The following is a 14313-nucleotide window of genomic DNA, read 5'->3' on the forward strand; positions in this document are numbered from 1 at the left end:
TTAAATTTTATGTCTTGATTTTACTTATCACTTGAAATTTCTGCCCATATAAACTCTGGCGAAATCATCACCCGTATACGTTTTTCGTTTCAAAACCACCTTATATATAAATATTTTTTCTTGAAAATTGACATGCAAACTTATAAATATATTCTTAATAAAAACCTAAAAAGATTTAGAAAGAAATTTCATCACTTTAGATTTTATATCTTGATTTTGCCTGACACTTGAGATTTCCGCGCATGTAGAATCGGACGAAATCTAGACCCGTATACGTTTTTCGCTTCAAAAACACCTTACATATAAATATATTTTCTTGAAAATTGGCATACACACGTAAATTTATATCTTTAATAAAAGCTTTAAACGATTTTTAAAAATATTCATTAGTTTAAATTTTATGTCTAGATTTCGCTAATTTGATTAGATTTCGCGAAATCTACTAGATTTCGCTATTCAGTCATACCGCTAGATTTACTTCCCTTTATAGCTCATCAATCGGAATATTTCGGCGTTTTTCCTTGCTGTAACGAACAAAAATAAAAATATCTATGAAATACAACTAACGTTTTCTTCTGAAAACGGTAAATATACAAGTAATTATGCCGCTTGGTATGAAGCCAGTATGCAGTGCTTGCAAAAGCAATGAATCAAAAATGTGGACCAAGGGAGAGAAAGGTGAAATTTTGTGCAATGAATGCGTAACAAAGCAGACCCATGGCGGAAAGGAGCAAAATGGAAACGGTGCAAATCAGTCCAAGAAAGGTGGTCCTAACTCGGAAAGTGCACAAGAAAGAGTCCTGAGAAAAAGCTCAAGGAACAAGCCTTCAAAATATCGTGTCAGCGCCAAACCTGTCGCTACTAAAGGGAAGGGAAGAAGAATTATATTCAAGAAAAGTGTAAATATTTTGTTGGCAGTGGCTACGATTACGGTACCGTAATCCTAGCCTTCTGTTCTAGGATTACGGGAGTTCCGTATTCCTAGACAACCCTATGACAATAGGCTAGGATTACGGAAGTATTTAAGAGGCATCAAACTTATGGTAGGACATGCATAAATGACATTGTAACTTACTCTCATTTCACTAAATATTTCGTGCTATCGATCGGCCGTTTTGGGTTAGTATAATGATCTTAATGGCGGTGGGCGGAAATATACAATTATCTATGTTTCGTATATACCTGCATTTTTTTTTTCATCAAATCACCACAAATGGTCTTTAATAACATACAATATGCAGGGGTCCTGAAATATTTTCAGAGTCTACTTGTCCACGGACAAGTTGGGCCCACAAATCCACTTGTCCGTACCAAAGAAGAACTTGTCCGTACTTTTTAGTTAAAAAAGGAAAGGATCAGCATTATCATTACTAAATAAACAAATAATACAAACATACACTTCTGTTGACTTCTATTTTGACTTATACAAAGTTTTTATGTTATGACTAGATTAGTTTTGTTTTCATAAAATGTTTACCACGGAAATTTTACTTGTCCCCGGACAAGCCAGCTTCTAAAAACTGCTTGTCCGGACCGAGGAATCCACGAATCGGACAACTCGGACAGCTTATTTCAGGACCCCTGATATGGTTATAAATCATAAAATTCAAAGTATAGATTTTTTTTAAAATCTAACTTTGACTCTCATATTTCTAATATATTTCCACGCGCCGCCATTAAGATTATACTAACCCAAAACGGCGGATAGAAAACACGAAATAATAAGGCAGGCATGAAAAGTTAAGTGAAATAAGTTAGTTTACAACATCATTTATGCGTGTCCTAACATATACTTTATGCCTCTTAAAATACTCCCATAATCCTAGCATATCCTCATAGGGTTGTCTAGGAATACGGAACTTTTGTATTCCTAGAACCGGAGGCTAGGATTACGGTACCGTAATCGTAGCCACTGCCTATTTTGTTACAGAGTGAACTGATTTGATTATTGTAAAGGAAGTGGCTAGAGATCTGGTAACTGGACCTCAATACCCAGAGTCTAGAGGTCCAGTAATCAATATAATACAGTACTTATAGGCCTTGATACTAACTTTTTCAGTTGTGTCCCATAGATATGGCTAGCCTTACTCATTTGGCTTATTGAGATGACTTATTTTATGATCTGATATTTTATAGTTGTCATCCCTCTAAGCCTTACCCGTATCTGCATTTTACTGTTAGGAAAACGAAGACTTTAAAAAATAAAAAAAGTCATAATATACAGGTCAGACTTACATGAATACATGTATGCTTTAATAAATTATTAATTAAACATTAGTATTCATGTAGAAACTTCATATGGGTTGAATTTAATCCATAATTTTAAATAAGAGACTTAAATCTTTGAAAATATGATGTGACATATGCAAGGAGACATCTACCCTGACACCGGTTTGAATAACAGGAGTCTGCCTATATGACACTAAATTACAGAAATAAAACACAAAATATACATTCATATAATGTCATCGAGGCAAGATTATGCTTTAATGTCAATATAAATTCATTATCGGAGATGTAATCATTACAAATACTTTGTACATATACCAGAAAACTTTCCCAATGGATTTTCATTGGGGATTTCCTAACAGAAATATGCAGAATAAGTTTGGACATGACGGAGACAGCGACAGTCAAGTAATCACGCTGTCCCGAAATGTCCTATTATTTAGACTAAGATATGGCACAAAATGAGCACCCCTGCACAAGTGAGTCCATTTGTGACCTACTATATGCATTTGGTTACTGGGGTTACTTCCATATGGTGTCCCAGAGGGCCCCCTTCCTGTAGATTTTTGGGTCTCTCACCAATTCATATAGGATCCCTCCAGTTTGAAAGGATGAAAATGTACTCAACCAAAACTGCAAAATCTTAAATCATATTTATTTCTTTTCTTGTTTCGAATTAGATTAAGCAACAGTCTGGAGGAACACCCAGCTTTGAATGATGGGTGTTCCTGGCTAGAATTTGGGGTCCTGGGGATCCTGGGACACTGTTAGTGTCGAGGCCTGGCTTTTACTGTTATGTACTGTGTTACCAGTGTAAATGATAATTGCCGGGGAAAAGCTGTAATTAATTGTCATAAAGTTGCCATTATTACAATTACATATTTTCTTTTGTAAATATTGGTAAATATTTTTTAAAAAAACCCAGCTAATTACTATGAAATGAGGCAAAGCAAACTCAAAGAAATCAGGTTTAACTTTTATAAAAAGATATTGCAAAGAAACTATTCACACTCAAAAGAAAGTGAAAATTAAGGAGAATCTATTCTCACTTGAAAACAGAAAGTTTACATTCAGTGTCATCATACCTATTTCATTTTCAGCTAATATGATACTTTGCAAAATTCCGGGAAGCTGGTGATGTCATTTCCTATTCACCACGTTCTCGTACTGGCTTTAAGATTATTCAAGACAATATTTTCCAATTTCTTTACAATGTTTTATCTTTTAAAAGAAAATAGGGGGCTTCCGTGGCCGAGTGGTTAAGGTCGCTGACTTCAAATCACTTGCCCCTCATCGATATGGGTTCGAGTCTCACTCGGGGCGTCGAATTCTTCATGTGAGGAAGCCATCCAGCTGGCTTACGGAAGGTCAGTGGTTCTACTCAGGTGCCCGCTCGTGATGAAATAATGCACGGAGGGGCAGCTGGGGTCTTCCTCCACCATTATGCTGGAAAGTCGCCATATGACCTATCATGTCGGTGCGACGTTAAATCCAAAAAAAAAAAAAAATAATCATTTTCTCAACCAACTAACTAAGCTTCCTTGCATGATTATTGAGTGATGAATAATTTTCAGCAAACAAATGAAGTTCTGCATTCACTGCAGATGGATCTTCTTCCTGTCTTCTACGGACACCTTGTTAGTTTCCGGCGAAACTTCTAAAATCCACCACCAAGTGTGAAAGTATACTTGCGTTACTGTAAAGCTTGATTCTCGAGCTCACTATCACTTGGGTCAGAGAGACTGAGACATACTGAATATGAATTTCCTTAAGTCACTATTATTTAGTGTAGTAGTAAAATTCAGCAATTTATGAGCTCAATCCAAATCTTACACTAAAGTGTAGTTTATTGTTTTAATTCTTCAATCATGAGAAAAACGTGAAATTGATGAAAGATTCCATTACTATGCACAAATGACTAATTACAATTAATAATTTATCAAATTCACGATCGTGTTTTTTCTCAGGGGTTATAGGTTTATAAAATAAATACTTCCATTCCCCACTAATTGCAATGTATTTAAAACCACGAAAAAAACAGCAAATTTTTTAAATCATCACCTGTTTTTGCTAAAGTAAGTAAGTTTTATTTGGCATTTAGCGCACGTCTTAACCATGGTATAAAACAAAGCAGGTTTTACTCTATATAAGCAATTGTATCTATATTTTGTTTAAGATTTTCATTGAGCATCTAACATTAAATTTCTGTTTTGACGTTTTATTGACATTGTCACATGATAAAACAGTGGCAGTCGGGTACCTGGTAATAAATTTTCCTAACAAAGCAAACATTTGTCACCTAAATCCAGGTCAGAGATTTTTACTTGAGCGGAAGAGGCCTTGGCCTGTATGTGTTTTCGGTTGTTGGGGTGGGGAACTGGTTGGGCTTGGTACTTGAGCAATAGGGAATGAAATTTCTGTTTTGAATTTTGAAATTGAGGAAAATTGCATTTTGTGAAAGAATTTTTTTATAGGGGAAGATCTATGCCTATATAAAACACTTAAGTTCTGTTACGCCTAAGGCCCTTGCAGATAATTTTCTGCCTGTTTCTTAATACATTGTATCTTTTATTTTTTGTTTCTACAGCAACCAGTTAAAGCACCAACAGCAGTATCTACAGTTGTGACAGGCAAAAGCATCTTTCATGAGGTATGTAAATTTGTGAAATGTAGAACAGATAGAGGAAATTTGTTTTGGGGTATCACTATTATGAAAATACGATTTACTTATTGAACACTGTATCAAAGCAATATTTTCACAAGTGGTTTAGCCAGGAATGCATATGTAAGATCAGATTATGCATGACTAGAAGATATTGTGATGTCATAAAAGTAAGATATTCATTCTTGTATTTAATGGTTTTAACTTACTTTTATCTCTTTTTATACAGTTTCGTATTTTCATACAAGTGAAAAAAAATAAGAAAAATGCATTCTGTCCATGTGCCAAATGTGCCAGGTTGGGGACATTGAGTAGTATATACCTTGTATTTTACTATATTTCAGGGGACATATTACTAGGTTGGGGACATTGAGTAGTATATACCTTGTATTTTACTATATTTCAGGGGACATATTACTAGGTTGGGGACATTGAGTAGTATATACCTTGTATTTTACTATATTTCAGGGGACATATTACCAGGTTGGGGACATTGAGTAGTATATACCTTGTATTTTACTATATTTCAGGGGACATATTACCAGGTTGGGGACATTGAGTAGTATATACCTTGTATTTTACTATATTTCAGGGGACATATTACCAGGTTGGGGACATTGAGTAGTATATACCTTGTATTTTACTATATTTCAGGGGACATATTACCAGGTTGGGGACATTGAGTAGTATATACCTTGTATTTTACTATATTTCAGGGGTTATATTACCAGGTTGGGGACATTGAGTAGTATAAACCTTGTATTTTACTATATTTCAGGGAACATATTACCAGGTTGGGGACATTGAGCAGTATTAACCTTGTATTTTACTATATTTCAGGGGACATATTACCAGGTTGTGGACATTGAGCAGTATTAACCTTGTATTTTACTATATTTCAGGGGACATATTACCAGGTTGGGGACATTGAGTAGTACATAATTTGTATTTTACTATATTTCAGGGGTTATATTACCAGGTTGGGGACATTGAGTAGTATAAACCTTGTATTTTACTATATTTCAGGGGACATATTACCAGGTTGTGGACATTGAGCAGTATTAACCTTGTATTTTACTATATTTCAGGGGACATATTACCAGGTTGGGGACATTGAGTAGTATAAACCTTGTATTTTTAGCTCACCTGAGCAATGCCGCTAAGGTGAGTTTTTGTGATCGCTCGATGTCCAACGTCTGTCTGTCAACCTTTAGCTTGTGTATGTGATAGAGGCTGTATTTTTCAACTGATCTTCATGGAATTTGGTCATAATGATTGCCTTGATGAAATCTGGGCCAAGTTCGAAAATGGGTCATCTGGATTCAAAAAGTAGGTCACTAGGTCAAATCAAAGAAAACCCTTGTGTATGCGATAGAGGCTGTATTTTTCAATTGGTCTTCATGAAATTTGGTCAGAATGATTGCCTTGATGAAATCTAGGCCAAGTTTGAATATGGGTCATCTGGGATCAAAAAGTAGGTCACTAGGTCAAATCAAAGAAAAACCTTATGTATGCGATAGAGGCAGTATTTTTCAATTGATCTTCATGGAATTTTGTCAGAATGATTGCCTTGATAAAATATAGGTCATGTTCGAATATTGGTCATCTGGGGTCAAAAAGGAGGTCACTAGGTCATATCTAAGAAAATACTTGTTTAAACTTGAGTCCACATTTTTAGTCCAATCTTAATGAAAATTGACCAAATTATTTGTTTCCATGAAATCAATAGGTTAAACACGTTTGCACTGTTAGAGTATGTTTCGCAGGTGAGTGACCTAGGGCCGTCTTGGCCCTCTTGTACTATATTTCAGTGGACATATTACCAGGTTGGGGACATTGAGTAGTATAAACCTTGTATTTTACTTTATTTCAGTGGACATATTACCAGGGTGTGGACATTGAGCAGTATTAACCTTGTATTTTACTATATTTCAGGGGACATTTTACCAGGTTTGGGACATTGAGTAGTATATACCTTGTATTTTACTATATTTCAGGGGACATATTACCAGGTTAGGGACATTGAGTAGTATAAACCTTGTATTTTACTATATTTCAGGGGACATATTACCAGGTTGGGGACATTGAGTAGTATATACCTTGTATTTTACTATATTTCAGGGGACATAACCAGGTTGGGGACCTTGAGCAGTATAAACCTTGTATTTTACTATATTTCAGGGGACATATTACCAGGTTGGGGACATTGTATCTCTAGTGGATGATGATGAGAATGTTTACTATGCTCAGATCAGAGGTTTTCTACAGGATCAGTATTATGAGAAGAGTGCAGTCATTACCTGGCTTCTCCCCACCAGAGATTCTTACACTGGCAGATTCGACCCTTCTACCTATATACTTGGTATAGCATTGTTTTGTTCATTAACCTTTTAACTTGTAGTGTTTGTAAGTGCCTGTGATGAGATAGTGCACAGAAGGGCGCCTGGGGTCTTCCTGCACTATCAAGGCTGGAAAGTTGCCATATGACCTATGATTGTTTTAAGCACAACAAAACAAACAAACAGTCTAAAAAGTGCTCTATTTTGATGTCCTTTCTGAAATAGTAATGAAGATGTCAGAAGGTCCTGGGAAGTACTTAAATTTTTTCCTAACTCTTAAAAGCCCTTAAATGTTGTTAAAAGCCCTCAGGTTTGAGTAGAGTTTTGTAATTTTTATTGTGTGAAGAAACATTGAAAAAATGTTTGTTCAATGTGGTACTTGTATATGTTTAACAGAGACGAAAGACACTATTTTTATGTGGGTCAAACTAACAGTAATAGGAAAACTTTGGTTCCTAGCTTACGCATTCTTCATTGCTTAAAGTTGGCATTTAACAATTTTTGTCTTGATACAGAGACGAGGCATTGAGTACAAGTGAAATAAAGCCATTACATAAAGTTGGTATTACACTAGTAAAATGAAGCTTTGATGTTGACGTTGTTTTTAGTACAGGAGATGTTGGTCGAATTAGATTGGTCTATAATTAATAGGTTAAGAAAGAAGAAAATTTGATGTTTCAGCAGGAAAAGCATACATGTGATAAAAAGAATATTAAATTTGTGTCTTTCCGCATAGAATTTATTAAACTCACTGAATGAAATTGATAAAATGCTCAGCAGAGCCTCACATTTTATCATTTTATTCAACTGTTTAAGAAATTTGGTATGAAAAGACTGGTGTAATTTCCTCTATTTATTTTTTATACATAAGGAAAAATTCCTACATGTTAGTTCAAACAAAACAAAATGACATATATGTCTTTTTGTGTTTTCAGGACCAGAGGAAGACCTGCCGAGGAAAATGGTATATATGGAATTTGTTTGTCATGCACCATCGGATTATTTTAGGAGTAGCAAAACTCCCTACCCTACCATAAACAACTCTCCAGAACTGTGCTATATCTGGTCCTCATTGGGCCCTGAAATCAGGCTAGCTCCGACAAAACTAGATGATATATTTGGACCTGATGATAGTCTCAAAACAGACAATAATGTGCCACAGACTCCACCAAAGAAAACAAAAGTTGAAAAAGTTAAAGTGAAAGAAGAGAAGAAATTTATAGTTGTTGAATGATGAACTCTAATAGTGTGTTTTTATATGTTTTGCAAGGCAAATTAGAAATGTGTTCTGCAGGTTTTGTATGTTTTGTAAAGCAAGTTAGATATGTGTTCAATACAAAGATCTCCACAGAATGAGTTTACTCCATATTATGTAGGAAACTTAGGAGGTTTTCAGGCTATTGGGTAGTAGTTCTATTACACCAAAAGCGCTGCTTTAAAACAAGCTATTTTGTACATAGTGATCACAAAATGAAATGATACTCGTACAAGAAATGGTGACAGTTGAAATGATAAGAAAATGAGCAACACCGTCACAACATTAACGCTAATTTTACAGTTATTATATCGACATTTGAGCCGTGCCATGGGAAAACCAACATAGTGGCTTTGCGACCAGCATGGATCCAGACCAGCCTGCGCATTTGCGCAGTCTGGTCAGGATCCATGCTGTTCGCTTTCAAAGCCTATTGCAATTAGAGACTCTGTTAGCGAACAGCATGGATCCTGACCAGACTGCGCAGATGCGCAGGCTGGTCTGGATCCATGCTGGTCGCAAAGCCACTATGTTGGTTTTCTCATGGCGTGGCTCATTTCATAAGGGCGTTTTTGGTAATATTTCCGGTAAGGTATTTAAAGGCCAGTCTGGTGTAGGCCCTACACCCAAATTGTAGGAGCTTCCTAAAATTATGTGAATGTGAGTGAGGTCAAGAAACGGTCAGTTTGTTCCATCCAGGTGAATCAGCTGACTGACCCTGATAAAACATATTAGTAGAGTATTTCATCCTTGTTGGTCAGCTACTCATGTACATTAGGTCATAGGAAGTATTTATAATTTACTGCTGGAATTTGGTTGAATTGAAGAAAAATGGAAGATACATAAGTGAATTGTGTTACTCTAAAACTCATTGTGTAACAGTTGAATTCTAAACATTGAAGGTTTTTTAGTTGTAATGTACAAAGAATCACTTTCAGGACTTTCTGCAATGACATATAATCTGAATTTAATTGGTACATGTATATTATTTAACTTGATCACATTTTGTGATTAGAAGTGTGAATAGTCTTTGATGTAGACTTGTGAAATGTTAAAAATACAACACACTCACTCACTGTAAGCATTAGCAGGAATTACAGTAACAAATTTGAACTAATTTATCAAAAATACAATAGTAGCATGATACATATTTGTATGAATTTGTTTTATGACAGATTAATAGACTAGTGTCATTCATCCTTTTTCGCTCACCTGAGCCAAAGGCTCATGGTGAGCTTTTGTGACCGCTCAATGTCCGTCCTCCGTCCATCAAAAATATCTTAAAAAAATCTTCTTGAAAACCACTGGGCAGAATTACACAAAACTTCACAGGAATGATCCTTGGGTGGCCCCCTTTCAAAATTATTCAAAGAATTGAATTCCATGCAGAACTCTGGTTGCCATGGCAACCGAAAGGAAAAACTTTAAAAATCTTCTTGTACGAAACCACAAGGCGTAGAGCCTTGATATTTGACATGTGACATCATCTAAAGGTCCTCTGTGAAGATTGTTCAAATTGTGCCCCTGGGGTGAAAAGAGGCCCCGCTGGGGGTCACAAGTTTTACATAGACTTATATAGGAAAAAACTTTAAAAATCTTCTTGTCTAAAACCACAAGACCTAGGCCTTTGATATTTGGTATGTAGCAATGCCTTGTGGTCCTCTACCAAAATTATTAAAATTATAACCCTGGGGTGAAAAGAGGCCCAGCCCCGGTGGGGTCTCAAGTTTTACAAAGACTTATATAGGAAAAAACTTTAAAAATCTTATTGCCTTTAACAGCAAGGCCTAGGCTTTTGATATTTGGTATGTTGCATTGCCTTGTGGTCCTCTACCAAAAGTGTTCAAATTATTCCCCTTGGGTGAAAAGAGGCCCTGCCCTGGGGGTCCCAAATTTAACATAGACTTATATAGGGAGAAAAAAAAATCTTCTTGTCTGAAATTTCTAGGCCTAGGCCTTTGCTGTTTGATATGTAGCATTGCCTAGTGGATTTCTAACAAGATTGTTCAATGGGGTGAAAAGAGGCCCCATGCTGGGGGTCACTTGTTATACGAGTTATATAGGAATAAATACTTAAAAAATTATCAGATCATATTTCCTAGACTGTTAAATTATAGTTACCTGATGACCACAAGCGATTAGGGGTCACTTGACTGTGACCTTGACCTACTGACCTACTTTCTTGTTTTGTTAAGATACAGCCTTGAAATTTGGATGACATGTACAGTTTTGCGCACCCATCTTAAAACTGACTTTCATTGACCATGAATGTGACCTACTGACCTACTTACAAATATTTTAGCATCAGTGTGCCATTTTAAACATGTGGCTCATATTACTCAGGTTAGCGATTCAGGGTCATCATGACCCTCCTGTTTTACATAATTTAGAATTACTATCGACTATCTAGAATATCACTGGAACTGTAAGATTATCAGTAAAGTAGCCAGTGTGATGAATCACTACTGAGAACAACTAGACCTGTGTGTTTACATTTTCCTTCTGACTGCTTTGCTTTATCACATGACCAATGTCGAGAGTTCAGATTTCAAATTTCAACTGTCAAATTTTCAAATTCTTGTTATTTTGCAATCAAAATAACTCCTATGAAATATTTTTGTATACCTTTAATTTAATATTTTTAAATCGATTAGAACTTAGAGAATTGATGAGGCAAAATATATTTAATAATTTTCATTATTATTTGAGTTATTTGGAAAAAATTGTCAAAAACTGAATGATGTCTGAAAGGTTTTTATGCCCCCGAAGGGAGGCATATAGCTTTTGAACTGTCTGTCCGTCTGTCAGTCTGTCCGCAATTTTCGTGTCCGGTCCATATCTTTGTCATCGATGGATGGATTTTCAAATAACTTGGCATGAATGTGTACCACAGTAAGAAGACGTGTCACGCGCAAGACCCAGGTCCGTAGCTCAAAGATCAAGGTCACACTTAGACGTTAAAGGATAGTGCATTGATGGGCGTGTCCAGTCCATATCTTTGTCATCGGTGGATGGATTTTCAAATAACTTGGCATGAATGTGTACCACAGTAAGATGACGTTTCGCACGCAAGACCCAGGTCCGTAGCTCAAAGGTCAAGGTCACACTTAGACGTTAAAGGATAGTGCATTGATGGGCGTGTCTGGTCCATATCTTTGTCATCCATGGATGGATTTTCAAATAACTTGGCATGAATTTGTACCACAGTAAGACGACGTGTCGCACGCAAGACCCAGGTCCGTAGCTCAAAGATCAAGGTCACACTTAGATGTTAAAGGTAATTTTTCATGATAGTGCATTGATGGGCGTGTCCGGTCCATATCTTTGTCATTCATGCATGGATTTTAAAATATCTATGCATGAATGTGTGGCACAGTAAGACGACGTGTCGCACGCAAGACCCAGCTCCGTAGGTCAAAGGTCCTAAACACTTAACATTGGCCATAACTATTCATTCAAAGTGCCATCGGGGGCATGTGTCATCCTATGGAGACAGCTCTTGTTGAATATGCAATGATTGACATCTTGTGGGTGGAGCCTTTCCTTTATACTGAGCCCTGGGGTTTAATCTATATACTGTAAAATGATTTAATTTCGTGGGCATGAAATTTCGTGGTTTTGGTCAAAACGGCAATATTGTGGGGATATGAATTTGTGGATTGCAACTTTCGAACATAAAATGAATGGGAATTTTACTCCTTCGTTGGGATTAAATTTAGTGGATTGACTCATCCACAAAAATTAGCCCCCCATGAATATTAATGATTTCACAGTAGCATAACACCTCCAAATCTAACTCTACTTTTATATGGAGCATAAATTCCTAAGCTGACTGTGAGTTTGATTATTCTGTTTCAGAAACTTTTTGAGATATAAGAGACACATACATTTCACAGGCTTTTTAGCTCACATGTCATGAAGTGACAGTGTGAGTTTTTGTGATCGCGTAGCGTCCGTCGTCCGTGCGTCCGTCCGTGCGTAAACTTTTGCTTGTGACCTCTCTAGAGGTCACATTTTTCATGGGATCTTTATGAAAGTTGGTCAGAATGTTCATCTTGATGATATCTAGGTCAAGTTCGAAACTGGGTCAACTGCGGTCAAAAACTAGGTCAGTAGGTCTAAAAATAGAAAAACCTTGTGACCTCTCTAGAGGCCATATTTTTCAATGGATCTTCATGAAAATTAGTCAGAATGTTTACCTTGATGATATCTAGGTCAAGTTCGAAACTGGGTCACGTGCCATCAAAAAGTAGGTCCTTAGGTCAATTAATAGAAAAACCTTGTGACCTCTCTAGAGGCCGTACTTTTCATGAGATCTTCATGAAAATTGGTGAGAATGTTCACCTTGATGATATCTAGGTCAAGTTCGAAACTGGGTCAAGTGCCTTCAAAAACTAGGTCATTAGGTCAGATAATAAAAAAACCTTGTGACCTCTCTAGAGGCCATATTTTTCAATGGATCTTCATGAAACTTGGTCAGAATTTTTATCTCGGTATCTAGGTCAAGTTCAAAACTGGGTCACATGAGCTCGAATACTAGGTCACTATGTCAAATAATAGAAAAAAACGACGTCATACTCAGTTCAAAACTGGGTCATGTGGGGAGAGGTGAGCGATTCAGGACCATCATGGTCCTCTTGTTGATTCTAGACACTAGCCATAATTCTTCTTTTATTGAGTCCAAGGTCAAAAACCAGAATTTTTTACTTTAGATCATATGCTTTTTAGGCATATGACTAACAAAATTCAGCCAAATGTAAGATGGGCAGACAAGGATAAATCTATATACCCTGTGTTGGTGCGCTGTAAAACCCAAATAAATAAATAAATTCAAAAGTTGAGGCATATAATAGCGCTTTCATAAGGCCTAAAAAAATGTTTGTTTCCAGTATCCCAACCTACCCTAAATTTTTTGCCGGACCCCAAATGTTTTTATGGCTTTGGATAAATTTTTTTTTCAACCTTTTAACAAGAAGTTGCAAAACTGCCTTTTTTATGCTTTAAACATGTAATGGTCAGTGATGTTAGAAATCAACTTACTGATGCTCAAAAGTCATAACCCAGTTATTTGTATTCATTTTTTGTTACACAAAAATAATTTCCGAAAAGTCCCACTTAATAAAAAAAATTCCAACCAAAAAAAAAAATGACCAACCTACCTACCCTATTTTTTAGCTCACCTGTCACAAAGTGACAAGGGGAACTTCTGTGATCGCGCAGCGTCCGTCGTCCGTGCGTGCGTCCGTGCGTAAACTTTTGCTTGTGACCACTCTAGAGGTCACATTTTTCATGGGGTCTTTATGAAAATTTGTCAGAATGTTCACCTTGATGATATCTAGGTCAGATTCGAAACTGGGTTACGTGCCTTCAAAAACTAGGTCAGTAGGTCAAATAATAGAGAAACCTTGTGACCTCTCTAAAGGCCATATTTTTCTGGGATCTGTATGAAAGTTAATGTGAATGTTCATCTTGATGATGTCTAGGTCAAGTTCAAAACTGGGTCACGTGCAGTCAAAAACTAGGTCAGTAGGTCTAAAAATAGAAAAACCTTGTGACCTCTCTAGAGGCCATACTTGTGAATGGATCTTCATAAAAATTGGTCAGAGTGTTCATCTTGATGATATCTAGGTCAAGTTCGAAAGTGGGTCACGTGTTATCAAAAAGTAGATCAGTAGGTCAAATAATGAAAAAACCTTGTGACCTCTCTAGAGGCCATATTTTTCATGGGATCTGTATTTATGTGTTTATCTTGATGATATCTAGTTCAAGTTTGAAACTGGGTCAACTGCAGTCAAAAACTAGGTCAGTAGGTCTAAAATTAGAAAAAT

General features: G+C 36.4%; 1 protein-coding gene across 1 annotated transcript; it reads left to right on the top strand.

The window, feature by feature from the left end:
* The first annotated feature begins 500 nt into the window (after positions 1 to 500).
* Positions 501 to 9631, top strand: LOC123559792 (GATA zinc finger domain-containing protein 1-like). The gene is made up of 4 exons (XM_045351893.2): positions 501 to 899; positions 4817 to 4879; positions 7073 to 7253; positions 8166 to 9631. The coding sequence occupies exons 1-4, from the start codon at positions 603 to 605 to the stop codon at positions 8462 to 8464; spliced, it is 840 nt and encodes a 279-aa protein (XP_045207828.2). The 5' UTR covers positions 501 to 602; the 3' UTR covers positions 8465 to 9631.
* The last annotated feature ends 4682 nt before the right edge of the window (positions 9632 to 14313 follow it).

This window comes from Mercenaria mercenaria, chromosome 10, assembly GCF_021730395.1.
Source record: "Mercenaria mercenaria strain notata chromosome 10, MADL_Memer_1, whole genome shotgun sequence".
In the NCBI taxonomy this organism is placed as follows: domain Eukaryota; kingdom Metazoa; phylum Mollusca; class Bivalvia; order Venerida; family Veneridae; genus Mercenaria; species Mercenaria mercenaria.